At 47.9% G+C, this 25151-nt stretch overlaps 1 protein-coding gene across 1 annotated transcript in view; it reads left to right on the plus strand.

Annotated features, from left to right (window-relative positions):
• BFSP1 (beaded filament structural protein 1) overlaps positions 1–25151 on the plus strand; it is a 40615-nt gene that overhangs the window by 11714 nt on the left and 3750 nt on the right. Inside the window, exons 3-6 of the mRNA XM_059407898.1 lie at positions 4856–4951; positions 8109–8201; positions 13094–13201; positions 23933–24153. Coding sequence (XP_059263881.1) covers positions 4856–4951; positions 8109–8201; positions 13094–13201; positions 23933–24153 — 518 coding nt within the window. The remainder of the gene's footprint in view (positions 1–4855; positions 4952–8108; positions 8202–13093; positions 13202–23932; positions 24154–25151) is intronic.

A 25151-nucleotide genomic window follows, 5' to 3' on the forward strand; every position in this document is an offset into this window, starting at 1 on the left:
GCCTGCTCACCTTCGCGAGTGTTGGGGGCAGTTTGTCAGCTGATTGTCCTCAAAGCAAGAGAATGTGCTGCAGAAGCATTTCTGTAACCCCTATTTTAAGGATAAATATCAGCTAGTCTTTGTTATCACCTGTGAGTCGTTTTCAAGGCTTGGCTGATGGGAACCAAGCGTGTTTGTTTGGGTGAGAGCCTAAGAGGGAGATGGAGGAAGAAGGGCAGGCACCTTGCGGGGTGGGGTCAGGACACGGCACTCAACTCTTGACTCGTAGAGGGAAGACAGATTCCAGTTCTGTCGTTTCCCATTAGCTTCCACTAACTAGCTGCGTGACCCACTGGTCAGTTTGGCCTAAGCCTGTCCATCTGTAAGGAGAGACTCAGTTGCATTTCCCTCTGAGGGAAGAGGGCTGCTGGGAGGTTGCGGGGTGGCGGGGCGTGGGGGGCGGTGCCTGGCCCCCTACCCTACTGCAATCATGTCCTTCCAGAAGCACGCCTCTGTTTTCCCCCTATACTCTGGCATCCTGGAATATTTGTTTGAAAGATGACACGTGTAACTTGAGAGACATCTGAGGACCAGGACACCTGGGTGGGTCAGTCAGTTGGGCGTCCGCCTTCAGCTCAGCTCACGATCCCAGAGTCCTGGGATGAGGTCTTGGTCAGCCTGGAGCCTGCTTCTCCCTCTGTCTCTGCCCCCCCCCCTGCATGTGCACACACTCTGACAAATAAATAAGTAAAATCTTAAAAAAAAATCTGAGGACCAGTGAGCTCAAGGGTCCCTTCTATTTCTAAAATTGTGTGTCTGACTACTTTTAAAGTCATGACACAAAGACTCCTTGAAACCCTATTTCCAGTTCCTTAGCTCTGGTGATTGTGGATTAATCCTGGATGAGTTTTTGGTGAAAATGAAGATTTTTTTTTTTTTTTAAGATTATTTATTTATTTATTTGACAGACAGAGATCGCAAGTAGGTGGAGAGAGAGAGGAGGAAGCAGGCTCCCCGCTGAGCAGAGAGCCCGATGTGGGGCTCGATCCCAGGACTTGGGATCATGACCTGAGTCGAAGGCTGAGGATTCAACCCACTGAGCCACCCAGGCGCCCCAAAATGAAGATGTTTTGATAATTCTCTGCCTCACTTCATCCTCAGCAGTCTTAAGAGGGGTGTGGTGGGAGGGTGAGAAGAAGGGAGGGTAGGAGGCTATCTGGAAGGACCGACTCAAGGTCTTGGACCAACTCTGCTCCAAACTGAGCCATGGCCCCCCAAGGGGTGTCCCTGTCCATAGGGTTGAGAATCACTACTACAACAAACCACGGCTCCTGAAGGGAGTAGAGCTGCATTCCCACACACTTGGATGGTCCCTTCTATCAGTGGGGCCCTGGTAGGACTGTCAGTGAAGCTGATGGTTATGTGTTATGTGACTCATGTTGGCCATCACAGCACTCTCCCGGAAATGTGACTCAGACTTGGGACGCAAAGGTGAATTCATTTGTACCCCGTCATCCTGAGGGCAGAGCCATTGCCTCCTGCTGCTGGAGTCCTGAGACTGCCTTGCTCTCTGTCCTTCTTGAGACCTGGCTGCCTTTCCTCTGGAGTCTGTAAATTATCCCGGCACCTCTGGTTCCGCAGCCCGTTTCCATTACTGGAAAGACTCCTGGGATTTCCTTGTGTCACCATTTTTCTCATGAAGGGGCTTCACCCTTCACCTTGAGGGGACCGACTCACTTGCCCTGGGGAATGAACACCTTGATTTGTTACAAGTGTATCAATCCATCAAGTTTTGGGTGGGGGAGAGGGGACAGATTGCTTCTTCTTCTTCTTTTTTTTTTTTTATTTAAGATTTTTATTTATTTATTTGACGGAGATCACAAGTAGGCAGAGAGTCAGGCAGAGAGAGAGAGGAGGAAGCAGGCTCCCTGCTTGAGCAGAGAGTTCAATGCGGGGCTCGATCCCAGACCCTGAGATCATGACCTGAGCTGAAGGCAGAGGCTTTAACCCACTGAGCCACCCAGGCGCCCCACAGCTTGCTTCTTCTGAAGGGAAAAGCATTGCTGTTGAGGTTTCACTGAACTCTGCATTACTGTCCCTGTGACAGAGAATTCAAGGACCCATCATGAAGCCCCAAGCGCAGAGCTCATCAAAAGTCAGGGACTGATTCATTCATTCATCCAAAGTATGAGCCCAGACACTGAACGCCCAGAGGTACTTTTCACATTAACTTAGTTCAGACAGTTCAGAGCCCTGTACCTGAAGCTGTGCATCCCTGCTTTGTAATTTGGTTCATTCTCTTCTGATTAAAAAAAAAAAAAAAGGACTTCAGACCCTGTGCGGGTCTTTCAAAGGTTGCGATCTTTCACTGTGTTCTTCCGTCTCCCAGTGGGCAGCAGAAGTCAACTCCAGGCCCGGAAGTGAGCAGACCCTGGGGAAAGCAGAGAAGAGTCCAGGGGCAGTGGGCAGGGAACCAGCTCCAGGTTGGGGTCCTTCTCTCTTTCTCTCTGAGGGTTCCCTCCCTCCTTGGTTGCTCAGTATTGGCTTCCAATACTTTTCCAATACCAAGGGACTTCAGAGTCTTCATAGGGAAGGATTTAGTAACCAGAAATGAGAGGAGAGAAACTGGGGGGAGTTCCCCCTGGAGTAGAAACCTGGAGGAGACACGCAAAAAGAAGGGGATGCTCCCTTGTGCCCAAAATTCATCCTGTAAAGTTGCATCGTCCCTCTCGGGGGCCACCAGCCACATGCACTGGGGAGCGATCGAAACACAGGAAGTTCAATCATGATGCACTGTAAGGGTAAAATGCACACCAGGTTCCAAAGACCTTGCCTGAAAGAAAAAAAAAGAATGCAAAATAGCTCATTAATAACTTTAAAACTATTGATTACAGTGAAAGGATAATATTTGAGATAGCGTGGATAAAATAAAATTTATTATTAGAATTGCTTTCACCCATTTCTTTTCATTTTGTTTATGGTAGCTACCAGAAGATCTTAAATTATGCCCGAGATTTGAACATTGTGTATTAGGATCGCTTGTTTCATTTTTATTTGCACGAGCCAAGGCAAAATGCCCCCTGAAATCTAAATTCTCTTAGTGCAAGAGTGGGGTATATTTCAAAATATCTTGGCCAGTGCTCATGCCTGACTATTTTAAGTCTGCTGACGCAAGGATGGAGAATGTCTTACATACGTTAGTCAACCACATATCCACCTTTATTGAAAGCACCTGGCTTCCATTCATCATGCTTTTTTTTTCTTTTAGAGGAAACGTCTTTTTTTTTTTTTTTAAAGATTTAATTAATTTATTTATTTGACAGAGATCACAAGTAGGAGAGAGGCAGGCAGAGAGAGGGGAAGGGAAGCAGGCTCCCTGCCGAGCAGAGAGCCTGATGCAGGGTTCGATCCCAGGGTCCTGGGATCATGACCTGAGCTGAAGGCAGAGGCTTTAACCCACTGAGCCACCCAGGCGCCCCTCATCATGCTTTTTAACAAGTCATTAATAAGTCAGTTAAAAAATTCATTTGGCAAGGCCCCAGGTATTGGCACATGTTCCTGGAGAGGTGTCTCAAGAGAGTGACAATCTTGAGGAACCCAAGGAATGTTCACCAGTAATATCACGAGGGATTGCTATAGCATCAAGGCAGTTTCAGCCATCACAGCACTATCTTACTTTTCCTTAAAAAGATTTTATTTATGGGGCGCCTGGGTGGCTCGGTGGGTTAATCTTCTGCCTTCAGCTCAGGTCATGATCTCAGGGTCCTGAGATGGAGCCCCACATCGGGCTCTCGCTCAGCTCACCACCATGCTTCCCCGCCCCCCCACCGCCTGCCTTTCTGCTTGTGCTCTCTCTGTCAAATATATAAGTAAAATATTTAAAAAAAAATATTTTACTTATTTGAGAGAGAAAGAGCGTGCACCAGCAGGAGAGCAGGAGAAGCAGGCTCCTCACTGAGCGAAGAGCCCAATGCGGGACCCAATTCCAGGACCCTGAGATCATGACCTGAGCTGAAGGCAGCTGCTCAACTGACTGAGCCACTCCGGCCCTCCGACAATGCTATCTTATTAAGAGCACAGTATTTCAGCTATTTGGTTTACTCAAATAAGAGCAATGAGATGAAAGCCAATGAACTATCAGAATGTTTGGTGAGAACCCTCAGCCTCTTGTCCTAAGTGTCATTTCCAATTTTAAAGGAATAAACACTGTTTACCACCGCAATCGTTAAAAAAAGTGATTTTGTATTAAAGATATATAGCGTCAGGGGTAAGTGTCAGCAGTCCTTGGGAGAAAACTATTAAAATGAAGGTTTTGGTGTTCACGTAAGACTTTCTTGGTCTTAGAAACTCAATTTCCTGATCATGAGATACAGAACAGATACAGATGTAACTGAAATTTTAAGGCTGTTGGTATGTAACTATATCCTGATTTTCTCCATGATCTTTCTAGATCAAGGTATTGCCAGCCTGACACTATTGACATTTTGGACTGGAGAATTCTTTGTTGTGTGGGGCTGTCCTGTGTCTTATACATAGCCTCATTGCTGGTCTCTGCCCATCAGATGCCAGTTGTCACACTCCAGCACCCAAGTGGTAACAACGGGAAATGTCTCCAGATTACCAAGTGTCCCCTTGGGGGCAAAATCAAGCTCTGTGGAGAATTGTTCTGAACCAGGTCTAATGGGCTAACCCAATGCCTTAGTAGAGATAGACAATCTCAGACACTCTCCCAGACCTACTGAACAAGACCCTGTGTTTTAATAAGACCCCAGGAGTTCTGTGTGGTCCATACACCTGGTGATTTCACACCCATGTGCCAATCCTTCCACCATGCCGTCCCTCCAAGTCTGGTGTGTGACTCAGTTTCTCCTTGCAGGAAGCTGATGAAGCCTTACTCCATAACCTACGCCTTCAGATTGAAGCCCAGTTCCTACAGGACGACATCAGTGCAGCAAAGGATAGGTACAAAAAGGTAACCATAAACCTTCTGAAGCCCATCCCCCAGATAACCTGGTTTGGGGCTGGCCAGACAAGGCCAGGGCACTCGTGGCTGACACTTGAGCCTGCTGTAGGGGGTTCCTTTGGGGCGTATTGAACCAAGTGGGTGATGGATCAGTTGCTGGGTGGTGCTTAGTGAGGCAGACGTATACAGAGGAGGAGGCAGTTGTGTGTGTGTTGAGGGGAGAGCTTGGGAACTCATGTCTGTTGAGTACATTACAATTCACAAAGTGATTTTGCATGGATCCATCTTGAGTAAGCTAGGTTCGTCAATTGTTTCAGCTCAAGAAATGCAGAAATGAAGAAAATGTAACATATATGCGTGTGTGTATATGTGTGTGTGTGTGTGTGTGTGTATACATACACACATATATATTTATATATATGTATTAGCTCTGCCTCCAAGCCAGTTAGTTGGCATTCCGGAGCTTTCTGTCATGTAGTGCTCTGCTCTGCCTCTCACTCCTGCTAGCTTCCCACATTCCTGACTTTGGGGGGCTTTGGTGTACTCGACAGATCAAATCCTGGAGCTGTGTAACCACGGGCAAGTGGCTTTCCCACTTTGAGCTGCCTCATCTTTTAAATGCCAGACTCTCCTTCTGCACAGTGGTGCAGTTAACTGTAGTGGATCTGTGAGCCTGGCCATGGTCCTGGGGGCTGACCTCTCTGGTGGGCTGTGGCCTCCCTCCAGCTACCAGTATCTGTACTCTGCCTCTGGATGCTCTCTGGGCAGTGGAGGGGGCCTCTAGTTCACGGGATGTGATGCCCCTGGAGCAGCCCCAGCTAGTGACCAATGCATGCCGGTGGATTCACGCCCCAGCTCCCCCTCACCTGCTGTTCTGCACAGCTCCCAGGGAGCCCCAGGAGGCGTGAGCATTGGGTGCCCACGGTGCCAACTGGTAACACGCTCCTTATTGGCTGCCTTCCCTTTCCTGTCTTACTTTATCCTCCAATAACATTTCCTGGCATCTTCACCCGCATAAACTGCCCTCAGATTCATCTCTTGGGGCCTGTGTCCTAGCCGGCTTGGGCTGCTCTAACAAAGTACCACTGACTGTGTGGCTTAGAAGTAACAGAAATTTGTTTCTTACAGTTCTGGAGGCTGGTCCACTGATCTAGGGGGTGCCAGCCCGTCAGGTTCCGGAAGGGCCGTCTCCCTGGCTTGCGGACGTCGTCTCCTCATTGTGTGCTCACCTGGGCTTTCCTCGACAGCAGCTCTTTGGTGTCACTTCTTCTAAGGGCACTAATCCCCTCATGGGGCCCCACCCTCAGGACCCCATCTAAATCTAGTTATTTCCCAAAGACTCCGCCTCCACACCCCTATCCCACTGGGGGTTAAGGCTTCTATAGGTGACGTTTGGAGGGTCACAACATTCAAACAGTCTGCTTCTGGGGAAACTGAGGCAGCATGTGAGTGTCGGTGAGACACCTGGTACAGCTTGGAGCCTGGTACGTGCTCGGTAGCGTTAGACTCTCTTCCTGCCTCCGCGTAGACCTGCTGCACTCAGTGGGAGGCCCAGTTGCTCACACTGAAGGGGTGTCCCTCCCTTTGACTTTTCTTCTGCCTTTCCACCAGGCCTGGCTTGTTTCTTCCTCCCCACCTGTCTTCTTGCCCCTGCTATTTCCTGCAGGAATCCTGGGAGCGGTGCTCTAAGCAACTAAAAGCATTCTTTAAGGCCATTTAGAACAACAATAGAGCTCACACGGCAAAGCTTCCCTCATGGGTCCTAACACCAGCCTTGTGAGTTAGCATCCTAGGGCAGGCTCCCTAGGAGAAGAGCCCAGGTGGTGATTTTAGCATGATGGCTGTATTAGAGGTGAGCTCCCAGGAGGAAATGAGGGGGAACAGGGGCACAGGGGTGGGAGCTGAGCAAGGGTGTGGGCTTAGCTGGAGTCTGGCCTCAGCCTGATCCCATGGAGGGTCTGGAGTGTGAATTGTCCCACAGGGTTGGTCCCACCTTGAGGCAAGAGGGTTGGCCTTTTGTATTCCTGTGCCAAGGAGTCATTGGTTTTGGGTTGGGGGCGAGGTGGGATTGGGGGGTGTTGCTTCCCAGACCAGATGGCCACAGGCAGTTCTCTGTGTGGTGCCGTTGGCTCTCATGCCCAGAACTGGACATAGGTGCTCTGCTGGGAAAGAGGATCAGGCCCCGTCTCCAGACTGTTAGTTGTCTTTCATGCAAAACCCTGAGTCTTAGGAGGTTTAAATCACTTACTTGAGACCATATCCAACTTGTAAGTGATTTAGTCTGGGATCAACTGATCATCCTTTGAAGCATTGCCCTGTTCTGGGATCCGAAATGGTCCTTTGTAGCCTATGGGACCTCTTTGTTCTCCGTCTCTGCTTTCCTCTCCTCGCTCTGCCATCCTGGGCTCTAAGAAGACCAGCAGCAAAGCATCCATGTCACTGAAGGGAAATGGTGAGATAAACCAAGAGTCAGTTTCTTCATCTGTCCCCTTGTTCTTGTGAAGATTAAATTGTCCACTCCTCAGGTCACGGTCTGTCCTGCTTGTGACAGTGAACACATGAAAGCATTCATCACTGGGGTCACCTGGTCCCGGAGGCAAAATCTCAAGCAGCTCAGTTGTGTTTTTTTTGTGTGTGTGTTTTCTTTTAAATTAACATATAATATATTATTTGTTTCGGGGGTACCTGTCTGTGATTCATCAGTCTTACACAATTCACAGCACTCACCATAGCACACACCCTCTCCGGTGTCCACCCCCCAGAGACCCCATCCCTACAACTCCCTCCCTGCCAAAAACCCTCAGTTTGTTTCCTGAGATTAAGTGTCTTATGGTGTGTCTCCCTCTCTAGTTCCATCTTGTTTCATTCCTCATATCAGAGAGATCGTATGATAATTGTCTTTCTCTGATTGACTTATTTCGCTCAGCACAATACCCTCTAGTTCCATCCATGTCATCGCAAATGGCAAGATTTCATTCTTTTGATCGCTGCATAGTATTCCATTGTGTGTGTGTGCGTGTGTGTGTGTGTGTGTATGTATATATATACCACATCTTCTTTATCTTTTCATCTGTTGATGGACATTCAGGCTCTTTCCATAGTTTGGCTATTGTGGACATTGCAAGCAGCTCAAGTTTTAATGAGAACACTTTCCTTCCCCTGACAGAATCTTCTGGAAATTCAGACCTATGTCACCATCCTGCAGCAGATCATCCAGACCACCCCTCAAGCATCTGCCATTACAAGTGGGATGAGGGAGGTAAGACTCGGAGCCCCGGCTTCAGGGAAACCCTATCTGGTGAGGCCCCTCGCACCCCCACGGGCCTAGGTAACAGAGACCCAGGTAACAGAGACCCAGGTGAGACATCAAGTCAGACTAGGCGCTGAGCTGCCCTGGGTTCACTGCCCCTGCTCTCGCTCTGGGTTCACATTTGAAGTTTACCCTTCTGTTCTTTTCCTCAGACTGGGAATGCTGAGGTCTAGACAGTTGAGGACACAAAGGGTGTCCCTGACCATTTTCTTAGGCATTTGCTCTTGAGTTTATGGGCTGTTCTTGCTTGTGTAGTTCATAAGAAACTGTCAGACTGTTTTCCAAAGCTATTTGCATTGTTGCTGCGCATCACCAATGAAAATGTGAGAGTTTCTTTTGCTTGGCATCCTTGCCAGCACTGGGTATGTCGGGTTTTTGTTTTGTTTTTGCTTTTCTGACAGGCGTTGTATATCTCACTGTGTTTTTTTTTTTTGTTTTTTTTTTGAGATTTTATTTATTTATTTGACAAATAGAGATCACAAGTAGGCAGAGAGGCAGGCAGAGAGAGGGGGAAGCAGTCTCCCTGCCAAGCAGAGAGTCAGATACTGGGCTTGATCCCAGGAACCTGAGATCATGACCTGAGGCTTTAACCCACTGAGCCACCCAGGTGCCCCTCTCACTGTGGTTTTAACGGCGTCCCCTGATGACTAGTGACGTGGAATGTCTTTTTGTGGATTTATCTGCCATCCATGTAACTTCTTTGTTGTGCTATCTAATCAAATCATTTGCCCATTAAAAAAAAAAATTTTCTGATTCGCCTTATCAACTTGACCATAAATTTTGAATACAGGGAACCCCCACAATTCGTGGCTGTATTTTCAGAGTCAGCCTCTGTTAATGATTATGTGAGTTTGTGGGATGAAAACTACTGGGAGAAAAATAGAGATTACAGAAACTGATTTTTTAAAAAATGTGGATTTGGATGTAAAAACCTTCTCTCTTTCTTTCTTTCCTTTTTTTTTTTTTTTTTTTTTAAAGATTTTATTATTTATTTATTTGCCAGAGAGAGAGAGCGAGAGAGCAAGCACAAGCAGAGGGAGCAGCAGGCAGAGGGAGAAGCAGGCTTCCCACTGAGCAAGGAGCCCGATGCGGGACTCAATCCAGGATGCTGGGATCATGACCTGAGCTGAAGGCAGACGCTTAACAACTGAGCCGCCCAGGCGCCCCTAAAAACCTTATTTCTGATATAATGTCCCACCTTCCTTCTTCCTTTAGCTCTCTAGCTGCTGGCATAGTTTTTTCCTAATGTGGTTTAATGGGTTTCGAGATGCCTAACGTGAGACATGTAAAAATCAATGGACAATAATGCAGATTACAACAAAAAGGTCATTGTGGTCCTTCTCCAGAGACTCTGGTGGGCTGGTACAAGGTTTGGTGGACTGGTCAGCTGGAAGATTTTGCAAGGGTATTTTGCAAGGATGACTTAGTACAGTGGTGCTCAATCCCAGTGACACTTGGACTCACCTACATGTCTGCCTAGACCACATACCAAGTCAATTAATTAGCTGCCTGACAAGTGGAGCCTTGACTCCCTCATTAGAAGCTCCCAGGACAGAGAGCAGACAAACTGCAGGACCTGTGGCCAGGGTAGCTGGCTGCTTGAGTCCCCCCACCCCTGCTTTTTTTTTTTTTTAAGATTTTATTTATTTATTTGACAGAGAAAGACACAGAGAGAGGGAACACAAGCAGAGGGAGAGGGATAAGCAGGCTTCCTGCCAAGCAGAGAGCCTGATGTGGGGCTCGATTCCAGGACCCTGGGATCATAACCTGAGCCGAAGACAGACCGTTAATGGTTACTGACTGAGCCATCCAGGTGCCCCAAGGCTTTTTGTTTTAACTTAATTAAAAAAATATATTTTATTTATTTATTTGACAGACAGAGATCACAAGTAGGCAGAGAAGCAGGCAGAGAGAGAGAGGAAGGGAAGCAGGCTCCCCACTGAGCAGAGAGCCCAATGTGGGGCCCAATCCCAGGACCCTGAGACTATGACCTGAGCCGAAAGCAGAGGCTTAACCCACTGAGCCACCCAGGCGCCCCTTAACTTAATTTTTTTAATATCAAAGCTGAAGAGACCCTAGCATTTGCTTGTAGAAGATACTTTACTATTTTTTTTTTTAAGATTTATTTATTTATAGAGAGGGATAGACCACATGTTGAGAGTAGGGGCAGTGAGGAGGGGCAGAGGGAGAGAGCTGGGCTTGGAACCTGATGTGGGACTCTGTCTCACGATCCAGAAATCCTCACCTGATCAAAAAAACGAGAGTCAGATGCTTAACCGACCCAGCCACCCAGGTCCCTCTAGAAGACATTTTAAAATTCTGCCAAGTAACATCTCTGAGGTAGGAAAGTTGTTTGTTCTTGGGGACAGTCTTGTCCAAATTGCCTGCCAATGACCATTTCAGGGACCTGTTCCCCATAATTGGTGTAACTGAGGTTTCCACAAAAACCTAAAATAGCTTTTCCTGATGCTTAATTTTCTTTTTCAGAGATTTCTTTCCAGACCTTATTTTCATTGTGCAATCTTCATTTTTCCCTCTGGTTCAAAGGTGTTTTACTCCAAAGCACACTTTTTAATCCTATCATCTGTTTCCTTGTAACAAAATTCTGAGTTTTAAGACTATAGAGACTGTCTGGCCTCAGTTTGAGAACATCAGTGATCGTCCGTGATCTTGGCGTCAGCTGGGAGCTAGTTAGGAATACAGACTCTCCGGCCTGAGCCCAGACCCTCCGAGTCAGAATCTGCCCTTTTAACAAGACCCTCCTGGGAGAACCAGAGATTCAGAAAAGCATCACATTCTTTATTAATCTTCGCTTAAAAATTCTATATATGAGATAGATGGTCCCTTTCAGGTTTGTTTTGTTGACTCCTACCCAGAAAATGTGTGAGTCAGCTTTGCAAAATGAGGATTTAATTAGTGTTCTAGGAAGACAGGTTACTCGGGTAAGGTGTCAGTAAAGCACCATGTCTGCGCCCTCTAGCCAGAGGCTGCCGGGGACCATCTTTGGTCAAATAAAGCTGGGTGTATTATTCATTGCAACAGGGAGAGGGTGCCCAATGGAGACCTGCAGGGTGTCTCCGTGGAGGAGGGTAGCGTGAGAGGATCGAGGCCCGTGCTAGGAGGTCTAGGGGGAGGGATCTGCTAAGCAGGGCCCTGGTCTGGGTTGGGTGCCTTCAGGAGAGGGCTGGTCCTATGACTGAGCATCCCCAGAGTCTGCAACCTGAGAGTCCATACTCGGCGATCCAGCAGCGTCACTTGTGTTATGGGGGAGGTGAAGTTTGGTGATACTTGTGGGTGCTCGAATACAGGGCGGTCTTGTTCCTCTCTCATTCCCCCAGGGTCCTGGAATGACATCTTTGGATGTTGGGCGGGGGGCTCACTTTATAAGTTTATAAGTAGAGAGCATCAGTAGGGACTTAGTAACCACGAGGGCCTAGGAGGGCCTTCTGCATTTATATCTCAGATTCCACTTTCCCCCTAGAGGATTGGACAGTGGCTCCGGGCCCACACTTGCTCCCTCAGTGCATGTCTGTCTGTCTGTCTTGCTGTAGCTGTCTCTGTGTCTCTGCTGTTGCTCCAGCCACTTTGCAAAGTGAGGGAAAATGGTGTGTGTGTGTCGGGGGGGGGGGGGGGCTGCCTTTCCCATGTGGCTTTGAAGAGGGGAGCCCCGGGCTCATGCTTGGAGTTTGATTTGTGCCCGGAGGTGAGGCAGCATGCTCTGTGTCAGAAGGCACTCCTCTTGAGCAGAGTCAGGCTTTTTTGCCAAGGGATTTGGTTGTTTTTGAACAGATTGTGGAGGGGCCGCTTGGCGAAATGGCGCCCGCTCAGCTCAGTGGTGTGGAGAGGTTGAGGATGGATCTTCTCCCATGTTGCTCCTTGGATGTGGCCAGGGCGGGACAGCAGCCTCCCCGGGGCCCCCACTTCCCTGTAGTCCCTTGAAGCCCGACGGCCTCTGCCTGGTGCAGCTGTGGCCTTGGTGTGGCTGACAGCCCAGACTGATCGTGCCATCTGCATGGACAGACCACAGAGGCCGGCGAGTGTCGGCATTCCCAGCTTTCCCTTTTACAGAAGGAGAAAGTGACTTATCCCAAGGCTCTTGGCCTGTTTATGGCACAGCCAGGTCTAAATTATGGGTGTCCTGTGAGTTACCCTCCTAGCATTTACGGCTCAGGCTCTGAAGACAATGCAAAGGCATGAATTCAGGGTGGCCGCCATGGACGGGCCTGTCTGAGTCAGCTCGGGCTGCTGTGACAAACAGCACAGATGGGGCCGCACAACCAGACAGTTGTTTCTCCCAGTGCTGGAGGCTGGAAGTCCAAGATAGGCTGCTGGCAGATTCAGCTTTTTTTTTTTTAGTATTTTTTTTTTTTTAAGATGTTATTTATTTATTTGACAGAGAGAGATCACAAGTAGGCAGAGAGGCAGGCAGAGAGAGAGGAAGGGAAGCAGGCCCCCTGCTGAGCTGAGATCACGACCCGAGCCGAAGGCAGTGGCTCAACCCACGGAGCCACCCAGGCGCCCCGCAGATTCAGTTTTTGATGAGGGCTGCTTCCTGGTTTGTAGATAGCCGCCCTCTTGCTATGTCCTCATGTGGCCTTTCCTTGGTGCATCTTGGGGAGAGAGAGAGAGAGCGAGCCTCCTTATCTGTAAGGACACAACCCCCCCATGAGTGCCCCATCCTCAGGACCTCATCTAGGGCCCCAGCTCCTAATATCATCCCACTGAGGGACAGGGCTTCAGCATGTGAGTTTGGGCAAAGAGACACGAATGTGTCCCTTTTCCCTTTGGATTTCCTCACACATCAGGCGTCTGTGAATGCTGAGTCTGGCCTCTCTGTGCAGGAGAAGCTCCTGACGGAACGGGAAGCCGCCGTCCTGCAGAGTCAGCTGGAGGAGGGCCGGGAGGTGGTGTCCCTCCTACAGGCCCAGAGAACGGAGCTGCAGGCCCAGGTATGGCTCCTCCCCCTCTGTCGGCTGCTCGCCATTGGGCAGTCACGCCCCACACGTGAATCAGGTTTTACCACACACTGTATTTCTGGGTCTGTATGTGCAGAAAAGCGTGTAAGTATCCCACAGGGGTGGGCGGGGGATTCTCAGAAACTCAACACACCCGTGTGTCCCGTGCTCTGAGCCAGAAACTGGCCCTTCTGAGGAGCGTGACCAGCTGTCCCGCTTTGGCCGAGGGTGTCCCAGGAAGAAGGACCGTCATGCCCAGACTGCAGAGTCCTAGGCAAGCAGGGATAATGGGTCATGCCGGTTCCAGGAGTCTCAGAGGTTCCCCTCATGCCACTCCTCCCCCAGCAAGGCTTCTATAAGGTGATTTGTTTTGCCCAGTTTAACCTTGTTCTTAAAAATAAAAGATGGATAAGAAGAGTTGGAATTTTTATCCTCTAGTTGGTCAAATCTGTACTTCCTGTTTCTCGTTTCATGACTTAAAATCTCTAATTCGGAATTTTTTAAAAAAGATTTTTAAAAATGTATTTGTTTTTGAGAGAGAAAGAGAAAGAGTGAGCATGACCAGGGGGAGAGAGAGGGAGACTCCTGCTGAGCAGGGAGCCCGATACAGGACCCCATCCTAGAACCCTGGGGCCATGACCTGAGCCCAAGGCAGACGCATGACCGACTGAGCCACCCAGGAGCCCTCTACTTTGGAATTTGATTATGGCTTGGCAAAGAGTGGTTGTGCCAGTGTTTGCCTCTGCTCAGAATTTTGTAGCATAAAGCTTTCATTTCTACTCCCTCTCCCCACCCCTCCCCCCCTTTTTTTTGATGAAGCTTAATTTGAAAACTAAAGTCATCAGAAGAACTCCTTTTCCCGTGGCTTTCCTTCTTGGTTAATGAACTCATGGCTCATCCCCCTGATTCCTTCCAGTTTTCTTTCTCTCATTACTGACCATTCTGATGGGGCATGTTGGGTTAAAATACTGAATCTTCATCTACTGTGCACCTGTGTTTCCAAAATCTAAAAATAAATTGATAGTTGGTTTGGAAGTACACATAAGGGGCAAGAGAACAAAAAGTCTGCAAAATTGGACTAATGAGGAAACATAGAACATTGTATGTTACTTTGTCTCTAACCCTTCAATGCCTGCAAAATAAAAAGTTAAAGCCTCAATAGATCTGGAGATTTTGTAGCGATTCAGTGCCCTCCAGATCTGCCCAGAATCTCATTTGGGGACCATGGGGTTCCAGAATCTTTCTGTCCCACTGCTCATTGCACAAACCTGTCACTTTGCAGCAACTCTCAGGAGCCACTGAAAGCAAACTGGGGTCTGGTGATTATTTCCTGAGGTAAAGCTCACTGCTCGAGAAATCGAGTATTGCCCTTAAACTCATGCTTCTCGTGAAAAACCATGGCTCAGGGAGGGACCAGACACACCATTTTGGTGACTTGATAGTTTGTGGTTTCCTCTGAGGCCTGGGAAGAATAGAGTGAGCATGAGTATGTGTGTGGGGGGGGTGTATGTTTGTATGCGTGGGTATATATATGTGTTTATGTGTGTGTAGGTATGCATGAGTATGTGTGTGTGTATGCATGTTGTATACATGTATGTATATGTGTATATTTGTCTATGTATATACATTTGTGTATCTTTGTGTATGTGTATATGTGTGCATATGTGTGTGTAAATGAGAGACTGGAGAAGCGGACTCAAGCCTGCTGATCCCGGAGACGTGGACCAGTCTTTACATTGTAAAAAGGTAAAAAACATTTTACCATTTGGGTGGTAAAATGAATTCAGTAGAATTGATGAGCATTAAAAAAAGAAGGAACATGGGGGCGCCTGGGTGGCTCAGTGGGTTAAAGCCTCTGCCTTCGGCTCGGCTCAGGTCATGATCCCAGGGTCCTGGGATGGATCCCCACATCGGGCTCTCTGCTCAGCAGGGAGCCTGCTTCCTCCTCTCTCTCTGCCTGCCTCTCTGCCTACTTGTGATCTCTGTCTGTCAAATAAATAAATAAAATCTTAAAAAAAAAAAAAAAGACATTGGGTGATAGGATGGATTAAAAAAAAACAAGATAAAAAAAAGCAAGATAAAAAAATATATATTAAAATGCAGGTTTCACCAAACAAATCCCACCATTACTAACTATGCACTTGGTTATTTCTTTTTCTAGCTTAGTCTAGTGTTGTCAGTTCCTTTTTTTCTTTTTTTTTAAAGATTTATTTATTTATTTATTTGACAGACAGAGATCACAAGTAGGCAGAGAGGCAGGCAGAGAGAGAGACAGAGAGGAGGAAGCAGGCTCCCCGCAGAGCAGAAAACCCGATGTGGGGCTCGATCCCAGGACCCTGGGATCATGACCTGAGCTGAAGGCAGAGACTCTAACCCACTGAGCCACCCAGGCGCCCTGAAACCTGCATTTTAAATATATACGTTCGCATATTGAAATATCTATATTTGTTCAAATGCACACACACACACACACCACACATTTGTGTGACGTCTATGGTTTGTGATGTAAATTATGGCTCTTCGCGTGGCTGCACTGAGAAAATGCAAGAGCCCAGCCTGACGTGGTAAGTTCCAATTCCAGGGCAAGAAGGTGCCTGTCTCTGTGTACATATATGTGCTTGTTAGATGTAAAAGAAAGACCTTGCTTCACAGATTAACATAATTGCTGAGACTATGAAATCAGTCTGTCTGCTTGGCTGCCTGTCCCCACCCATGGTTACTGCCAAGACTTACTGGTCTTGCCCTGTTGTTGTCTTTCTAAATCGGGGGTTTTCTCTGACCCCCGCCTTGCCACCTGGTAAAGCCCATGGACCGCTTCTCAGAGAAATGTTAAGGGCATAGAATAAAAATAAAGTATGTATAATTAAAAAGAAACCAATTCTGTTGAGATAGTAGTCATTTTCTAAATCACAATTTATGTGCTTATAGTAAAGAAATCTAGCGGTGGGTCTGAAGAAACACAAGTTGTATTAGTTTTCTCTCACTGCTCTAATGTCTTTATTCATCTAATGAATACAGATGCAAGGGCTTGAAACTGCAATGCTTTATCCCACATTTCCATGGGGTTGGAAGTCTGGGCAGGCTTGGTTGGTTTTTCTGCTCTGGGTCTCACAAGGGTGATAGAAAGGTGTTGGCCAGCCTTCTTCTCTGGAGGTTCTCGGTGGTGAATCTTCCAGTCTCATTCATGTTGTTGGCAGGATTCAATTCTATGGGCAGGCAGTATGGAGGACCCCAGTTCTTTGCTGTCTGTCAGCCAGGAGTTGTTCTAGAGGCTTCCCATGTCCCTTGGCACACAGCCCCCTCCATCCTTAAATCCAGCAACAGTGCGTGGAATTTTTCTTGGACATCTAAACTCTGTCTTATGAGAGCCCCTTTTCAAGGGCTCATATGATCAGGAATGATCTGTAATAGTCTCCCTATTTTTTTAAGGTCAACTGATTAAGAACCTTAATCTGCAGAGTTCCTTTTGCTGTGTAACATAACATCTTCACGGGCATAAAGCCAAGGGGCAAAGGTCATGGGGACCAAAAGTCTATCTAATTGGGTCTTATTAAAACACAGGTATGGCTGGGCCCACCCAAGAGTTTCTGACTCGGTAGTTCTGGGGTTTGGCCCAAGAATGTGCATTTCTTTCTTTCTTTCTTTTTTTTTTTTTTAATATTTTATTTATTTATTTGACAGAGATCACAAGTAGGCAGAGAGGCAGGCAGAGAGAGAGAGAGGAGGAAGCAGGCTCCCTGCTGAGCAGAGAGCCCGATGCGGGACTCTATCCCAGGACCCTGAGATCATGACCTGAGCCTAAGGCAGCGGCTTAACCCACTGAGCCACCCAGGCACCCAAGAATGAGCAATTCTGAGTTTCCAGGTGATGGTATTTTGATCCAGGAACCACACTTTGAGAACACCAGTATAGGGGTGGGCCCCGGATTGGGTCAGAAGGTTTTACATCTGGTCCACCTGAGTCCCTGGCTTGGGCCTTCCATAGCCTATTCAAGAAATGCTCATGGATGGCTTTTTTGCTGATTTTAAAGGTTTTAGAGGCTTCCCAGTGGAGCCAGGCTGAGGGCTCCGAGGGAGATTTGGTGGCTTAGCCCCTCAGCAGAGCCAGTGCTATGCCTGGGGACGAGGGAGGGGGTGAGGGAGAACTCCTTGTAGCTTGAAGGCTCCCACCTGGCAGAACCATAGCATTTGGTTCTGTCTCTGTTTAGAGGATCTGATGCTTCCAGAACCCTCCATAGCATGGTCCTCAGGGTGAGGTCCCTAAACGAGGAACATCAGAAATGCACACTCAAAAGCCCATCCCAGACCTACTGAGTCAGGAACTTTGGGGTGGGGCCCAGCAATCTCTGTTGTAACAATCCCTCCGGGTGGTTGTACAGAGTCAAGTTTGAGAACTCCAGTCCACAGGATGGAAGGAATAGCACCCTCCCTTAGAGCTGGCAGCCCTTTCTTTGAAGCCAAACATAGCCCATGCCTGACACCACTGGGATGGCACTTCTTAGAGGTGGAAGAAAAGGGACAGGCGCTTCTGACTCCCTAATCGCATTGACTGAGAGTTTCTGAGACAGGAAAAGTGAAAAAGGTCATGTTATTACTTGGAAGGAGTGAACCTCCCCCAGTTATCATTTCTCATTAAAGTTGCCTAGCCCCATCTAGTGGTAGATTTTGGCAAAGGACACTTGATTTCTTCCATTTCCTTTTTTTAGAACTAAATTTTCCCTCTTACTGAAATAGAAGTAAAATTAATATACAGCATATGTTAACTTCATGAATACAGTGTAATGGTGCAACACTTCCTTTTTTTTTTTTAAAAGATTTTATTTATTTATTTGACATATAGGGATGGCAGTAGGCAGAGATGCAGGCAGATAGAGAGAGGAGGAAGCTGTCTCTTCTCTGAGCAGAGAGTCTGAGGTGGGACTCAATCCCAGGACCCTGGGATCATGACCTGAGCTGAAGGCAGAGGATTTAACCCACTGAGCCACCCAGGCGCCCCTGGTGCAACACTTCTGTGCATCAGTGCTCATCAAGACAAGTGTACTCTGAATCCCCTCTGTTTGACCAATCCCCCCTACCTCCCCTCTGATAACCATCAGTTTGTTCTCTGTAGTTAAGAGTCTGTTTTCTCTGTTCTTTTAATTTCTCTAATAATTTGTTTTGTTTCTTAAATTCCACATATGAGGGAGATCATACCGTATTTGTCTTTCTCTGACTGGCTTATTTCATTTAACATTATGCCCTCTAGCTCTATCCCTGTTGTTGCAAATGGCAAGATTTCATTTTTTTAATGACTGAGTAATATTCCATTCATTTTTACCCATTCACCTACTGAATGGGAGAAGATAGTTGTAAATGTTGTATCTGATGATGGGTTAATATCCAGAATAGATAAAGGACTGAAACAACTCAATACCAAAAAACAACTAATCCAATTAAAAGTGGGCAGAGGACCTGAAAAGAGATTTTTCCAAAGAAGACATACAGGTGACTGACAGATGAAGACTGTCTGAACACTGGGGTAGGTCTCTTCTTTGTAGACCAACAGACGATGTTGAGCACAAAATCAGGGAGGTGTAAATCAAATCCACAGTGAGGTATCCCCTCACACCTGTCAGAATGGTAAAAATCAAAAACACAGGATACAACAACATGTTGGTGAGGATGTGGAGAAAAAGGAACCCGTTTCCTGCTTAAAAAAGGACTTGACCCAAAGGCCTCGGGGGGCCTAAGAGGACTGAAGCAGGAGGTCACCGCTCCGGGTAGGGGCTCATTGCCAGGCACTGTCCTGGGTCCCTATTGGGTCTCTGGGACCCTGTGCTCAAACACTGACTCCTTCATTCAATCTTGACCACTAAGCTCCAGCTGAGGTTCAGGGAATACTGAGCAAGGCATGGTGTGGCTCTTGCCTGCAGCTGCTCACAGAGGCTGTAAACGGCCCAAGGAGAAACACAACAGTCACCCTTGCTCTCAAGGTGAAGGTCAGGTTGCAGCGCAGCCCAGCCCTTCCACCGGCCTCTCTCTCTGGTGTCTGTGTGGCTGCTCCCCTCCAGCAAACCTGGAATCGTGTGGGGGCTACTCTCTCTCCTTTTCCTCTCCTGACTCTCCTGTTGTTTCTGGCATCTGCTCCTTTGCTCACCATTTCTCCTCTTTCCAGAAGAACTTTCTCTTCTTCGGTACCCAGGACTGGCCTTCTCTGACATCCTCCAGCACCCGAGGGCCTCCCTGTGCTTGGTGTTGCCCTGGGCGTGTCTCTGAGTGAGCCACCTCCCACCCTGGCCTGCGGGGTCCTAGGAGGAGTCGCGTCTCATTCCCAGGCAGCCACGCTGGTGCCAACATTGCTCGTAGCAGAGACCTCTCTTTGGCCTCCTTTATGCTGGTGAAAGTGGGGCTCTTAATATTTTTCTTGAATATCCCTCCTTTTGATGAATATTTTATTTTTAAGATTTTATTTACTTATTTGATTTCATTTCTAAGATTTTTATTTACTTGATAGAGAGAGAGAGTACAAGCGGGGGAGCAGCAAAGGGAGAAGGAGAAGCAGGCTCCCTGCTGAGTAAAGAACCCCATGTGGGGCTCAATCCCAGGACCCTGGGATCATGACCTGAGCTAAAGGCACATGCTTACTTGATTGAGCCACCCAGGTGTCCTGTGATGAAGAGTTTAAATTATTGATCTGTAAAAACCACAGTGACGTAGATGTAAATCCAGTTTTATAAACTCAGTCAGCCCTTCGCTGGAGACTGTGGATTCTTGGTGGACACAAGCAGACTCAGGCAGAGCACCACTGCCCGTCAGAGATTGGAAGACACCTTTCAGTCGTCCCTAGCGCCTTGTCCTAGGTCAGGTGTTCCTCCGCAGATTCCACCAGAGGACAGTCACCAGCCAACCACCCAGCCACTCCCACCAGCAAACCGGGTTTGCTCGTGAGTTATAGAAAACAATCACACTTGCCCTTGAAGGTTAGAAGTTTCTAGTTTCTAATTTCCCAGTTTATGACAATGTGTTGCTATCCTACTTACCTTTAAAAGTTTGTCAAGTGGATGGTGGATGTGGCCAGGGAGGAAGAAGTCTGCGTGGGGGGTTACTCCGAGTCCCTTAGGTCTCCAGTGAGAACATGCTGGTGATGCTTGCCTGTTGCTCTGTGGAAGTTGGCAGGGGGGGTGGGGGGTCTTCCAAAGGCGGAGGGTGCGGGGGAGAGAACGTGTGTGTTTTGTGTATGTGCGTGTGTGTCCTGTTCTCCTGCAGCTGGGAGGTGGCTGACCCAGGAGGGTCCATAGTTTCAGGAAGCGTCTCAGACCCTGCCAAGGTGGCTCTGAATCCTGTATTGATTGGCAGGTCACCTTGCCTAAGGGTCTGTTCTGTAAAGCAGAAGTCATAATCGCCCCGTCCCCCGGGAGGCGGTCCTGCAGCAGGGGAGTTGCTGCGGGTGAGAACGTGCCTGCACAAACCATTATTCCCACCTGGGGCTGGGGAACCCAGACCCAAAGTGGGCCATAGACTCGCTGTACACATAATCTTTTCTTGTTTTTGCTCTATTCTGGAATGCTTCAAAAGTATATACAAGTGAGAGAACAGTCTCATGAGCCCCTGGTCCCCATGCCCTGAAACACATGGTCCCTCTTATATCGCCTACACCCCTACACACCCCCAGGTAATTCTGAAACAATCCGACACCCAATCGTCTGATCCAGCCGTGTTTGAACAGATGAGAGCTCCTTCTATAGAATATGAGTCCGTGAACCCACCTGTAATAATTAACGATAATTCCTTAGCATCACTAAATCAGGGATCTGATCTCCGATCAACTCATCACTAACTGAAGTGCTGTCTGCAAACAGCCCTTGTCACCCTTTTCCGTACATGTTCTATCTGTTCGACAAAGGCACGCAGAGCTCTACCCATCCCCACAATCAAAATACAGGATAGTCCCCTCTCCCAGGGGCTGCCGTCCTGGCCAGCCTCGTCCCCCACCTCTCCCCAAACTCCCAGGCAACCACTGAATTGGTCTCCATCTGTTTGGTTTGATCTTTTCCAGATTATACAGAATCAGCCAGTGGAGATTCTTTCCCACAGTTTCATTCTTTAGCCTTTGTTTGGATTGGGATGCAAATAAGGTCCACAGGTTGTAACTGGTTTCTGTGTCTTTTAAGTCTCTCTGATCCATTCTCTGTCTCTTTTTTCCCCCCCTTGATATTTGTTTGTGGAAAATGCATACTTTTAAAGTCTGTGTGCTGCAGGCACAGGCTCTTTCTTGTCCCTGGAGAAAGGTAAGCTTTGATCAAAGGCAGCCCTCCCTGCTGCCCCGGGGGACCCTGGGCGGTCTGGCCTGTGCAGCAGGGCCCCCAGGGCAGCCAGGGTCCCCCAGGTTTGTGCTCAGGGCTGCACTGTAGAAAAGGAATGTGTGACCTTGGGTTTCTTCCATTCCTGGATGGCTTCTTGTCTCTGAGCCTCTAGCCTTGAAGGGGTCTTTTAAAGTGCTTATTTCTAGGAAGCGTTCCCTATAGTGTGTGAACACTATAAATGAAGTCGGAACACGTAGCCGGACCGGGAATTAGTGGGAGACCTTGGTATTTGACATGACAGGTAACTGTGAATTTAATATGCTCATTTATTCGGAGGAACAGAAACCCAGTCAAGCAAGCTTAAGCAGGAAACAGAACGCTTTAATTTTATTTTGAAAAAAATTTTAGACTTCTCAAAAGCTGCAAAGATAGCCCATGGGTTGCCCACATATCTTCACCCAGATTCCCCAAATGGTAGCTCCTTAATTAATAACCTGAAACCAGGAAATTAGCGATGATACCATCCTTGTAATAGACTTGGCAACAATTTCACCAATTACCCCATCGACATTTTTTTTCTGTGGATACTGCTCGCATTTATGTGTTGTGACTCCTTAGTCTACCCCAATTTGGGATATAGCTCCTGCCTTTCTTTGTCTTTTATGACCTGATGGCCAGTTATTTTGTGGAATGACCCTCCTTTTGGGCTCCCAGATATTTTTTTCAGGATTAGGCTGTGGCTGTGCGTTCCTGGCTGGAACCCATAGAAGTGAGTGTCCTTCTCGGCGCTTCTCATCAGGGGAACATCTTGTGGGCATGTAACTGGGGTCACTTGGTTAAGGTGGTGTCTGCCAGGTTTCTCCACTCTATTCCTTGTCCCCCCCAGAGAAGCAGGATATAAAATACAGTTTATGAAATTTGAGAGCAGGGTTCCGGGCAGGAACCAGGAACTTAGATCTGGGGTAGCTGCTCACCGTCTGTCTCCCTTCTCTCCCACAAACTCTCTCATCTCTGTTTGTCTTTGCCCTTTGGCTTCCTTTCTTTGCCTGTCTGAAGAACTGCTTTTCTTAACTTCTTCATGCACGTTGCGAAAGATGGCCACTCCAGGATGGCAGCCCCAGGGTTCTGTGAACCTGCCACCAGCTCACTGCTATTTCTGAGGTCCTTTTCCAAATTCCCCAGAGAGGAAGCATGTGATAGGCGGGTCTGTGTCTGACCCAGCCCCGGTTCTGTAGCTCTGGTCAGGAGAGTGGGGTCACACTACTGCTGGGACCCCTCAGTGAGGGAGACGGCACAGACATCAGACAAGGGGATGACACGGGCTGGCAGATGACTTCCCGAAGTGTGGAGTAGGCGTACCCCTTCTTTCCCCTTCCTTCCTTCCTTCCCACCTCCTTCCCCGCCCTCCTGCTCTCCTTCCTTCCTTCTGCCCCGCTGTCCTTCCTTCCTTCCTTCCTTGCTGATACAACAGACACATTTCCAGAAACCACTGTAAGCTAAGTTTTCAAGTGTCACCAGTTAGGAAACTTCACTGTTCAAGGCAATCAGGTGTCGTAGGAATTCTCATCCTCTAGACTGTTCAATAAGCACATTCAGCTGCGTGCAGGAAATGCCTTTAGCAGACGTATAGGAAGTTGAACTCCGATACTTGTCCAGCCCCCATGACTCCTTTAATTTTGGGGTGCACCGTTCTAGGTAGAAGTGGTTTTTTGGTGTGTTTCATTTTGTTTTGAGGACTGATAATGCATGGTGAATTCTTTTCTACTCGGAAAATGAGATTGCAAAAGCGTCACGACTATACAAATTCTAAGCTTGTAAGTGAGTACACCCATGACTCTTGTTAGACGCTCTTAAAGTGAATATAAGTCCACATTTATCATATTTCTATTTTCTTACCTTATTTTTGACTTGCCCTGTGTCAGTGTGTTAATAGTGTAACTCTGTACACTTCAGCTGCCCACACATATAACTCTACTAACTAGAAATCAGGACAAAAGTAAAGTGTCATAGTGATTAAATAAGGACAAAGAACACCCCTTCTTCCTTATTTTAGCAAAAATAGCATCTTATCTATTCAGTATGTGTGCTTCTGTTTTTTTTGGCAGATTTATGCTAACTCAGAATATGAATAATACAGTTTATCCAAATTGTACATCTGATTCCGGGGACAGCAGTTTTCTTTTTTTTTTCCCTAGGATTGCCATCCTTAGCCTGCCTGTCTTTGGTGAGGGCTCCGTTAAGGGCAGATTTCAGACAGGGCTAGCATTCAGGTTCCTTTCTGGCTCCAGGATTCCAAAGTGATTCATTGCTGACAGTGAAACTGGAGGAGGAACAAAGGAGCAAAGCAAACAAAATGGGGTACCTGAGGCTGGGTTCTTCCTGCCAAGCCTGTGTCTTTAGGAGAGGCAGGAGGGCTTTCCTCATGACTATGTCTTTGCCCACAGACTGCGGCCCTGGAACAAGCTATTAAAGATGCCCACGAGTGTTACGATGATGAGATTCAGCTCTATAATGAACAGATTGAAACCCTGCGGAAGGAGATTGAGGAGGCCGAGAGGAGCCTGGAGAGGTCTTCCTACGACTGCCGGCAGCTGGTGGTCGCCCAGCAGACGCTGAAGAACGAGCTGGAGCGGTACCATCGGATCATTGAGAATGAAGGCAACAGGTGAGGTCACAGATGGGCCCCGCTCTGAGACTGCATCCCTCTCCCTGTTCCAGCCACTTGCTTCCTGTGTGCCAGGTGATGGGTACGGGTCAGGCTCCATGGCCTTGTGGAGCTAAAATCCTAGTTGGGGAGGCAGCTGATGGATGACTCTGGAGCAGAAGACAAGCACCATGGAGTACCTGGTGACCCGAGAGAGGGCCTGGCCAGAGGGCAATGGTGGGGGTGTTTGAAATTTTTAGTAGGGTGGTCGCAAAAGACCTCACAGAGAAGCTTGCTTTTGGCTCCTCAAGCCTCTGGGAATGTAGACATGTTAGCCAGTAGGATGACAAGGAGTACTCAATGAGATGAGGCAGGTGGGGTGCGTAGCACAGTGCCCCACTCAGCAAGAGCTTGGAGGTGGTGGTGTTACTGCTGCTACTATTGTTGTTTTCTTTCTTCCTTCCTTCCTTCCTTCTTTCCTTCCTTCCTTCCTTCCTTTCTTTTTTTTTTTTTTTTAAAAGATTTTATTTATTTATCTGACAGACAGAGATCACAAGTAAGCAGAGAGGCAGGCAGAGAGAGAGGGGGAAGCAGGATCCCTGCCGAGCAGAGAGCCCGATTTGGGGCTTGATCCCAGGACTCTGGGATCATGAGCTGAGCTGAAGGCAGAGGCTTTAACCCACTAAGCCACCCAGGCGCCCCACTATCGTTTTCATCAGCTGGTTGGGTCAGTAGTGTGACTGTCGATGCACTGGGTGGTCTTGTTCATCATGGAGCTGTGACTTGAGCTCCATCAACTTTAGGAGAGCAGGGAAAGCATCTCTATCCCTATCCCCTGTCCCTGTCCCCATTCCTTATCCCTATCCCCATCTCTAATCCCTATCCCTCACCCTACCCCATCCCTATCTCTATTTGCTGTCCCCTACCTCTATTTCCTGTCCCTATCCTGAATACCCTAGCCCTCTCTCAATCTCTCTCTCCATGTCTCTATCACCTACACCTACAGTCTTCATCATCGC

This window comes from Mustela nigripes, chromosome 7, assembly GCF_022355385.1.
Source record: "Mustela nigripes isolate SB6536 chromosome 7, MUSNIG.SB6536, whole genome shotgun sequence".
Taxonomy (NCBI): Eukaryota; Metazoa; Chordata; class Mammalia; order Carnivora; family Mustelidae; genus Mustela; species Mustela nigripes.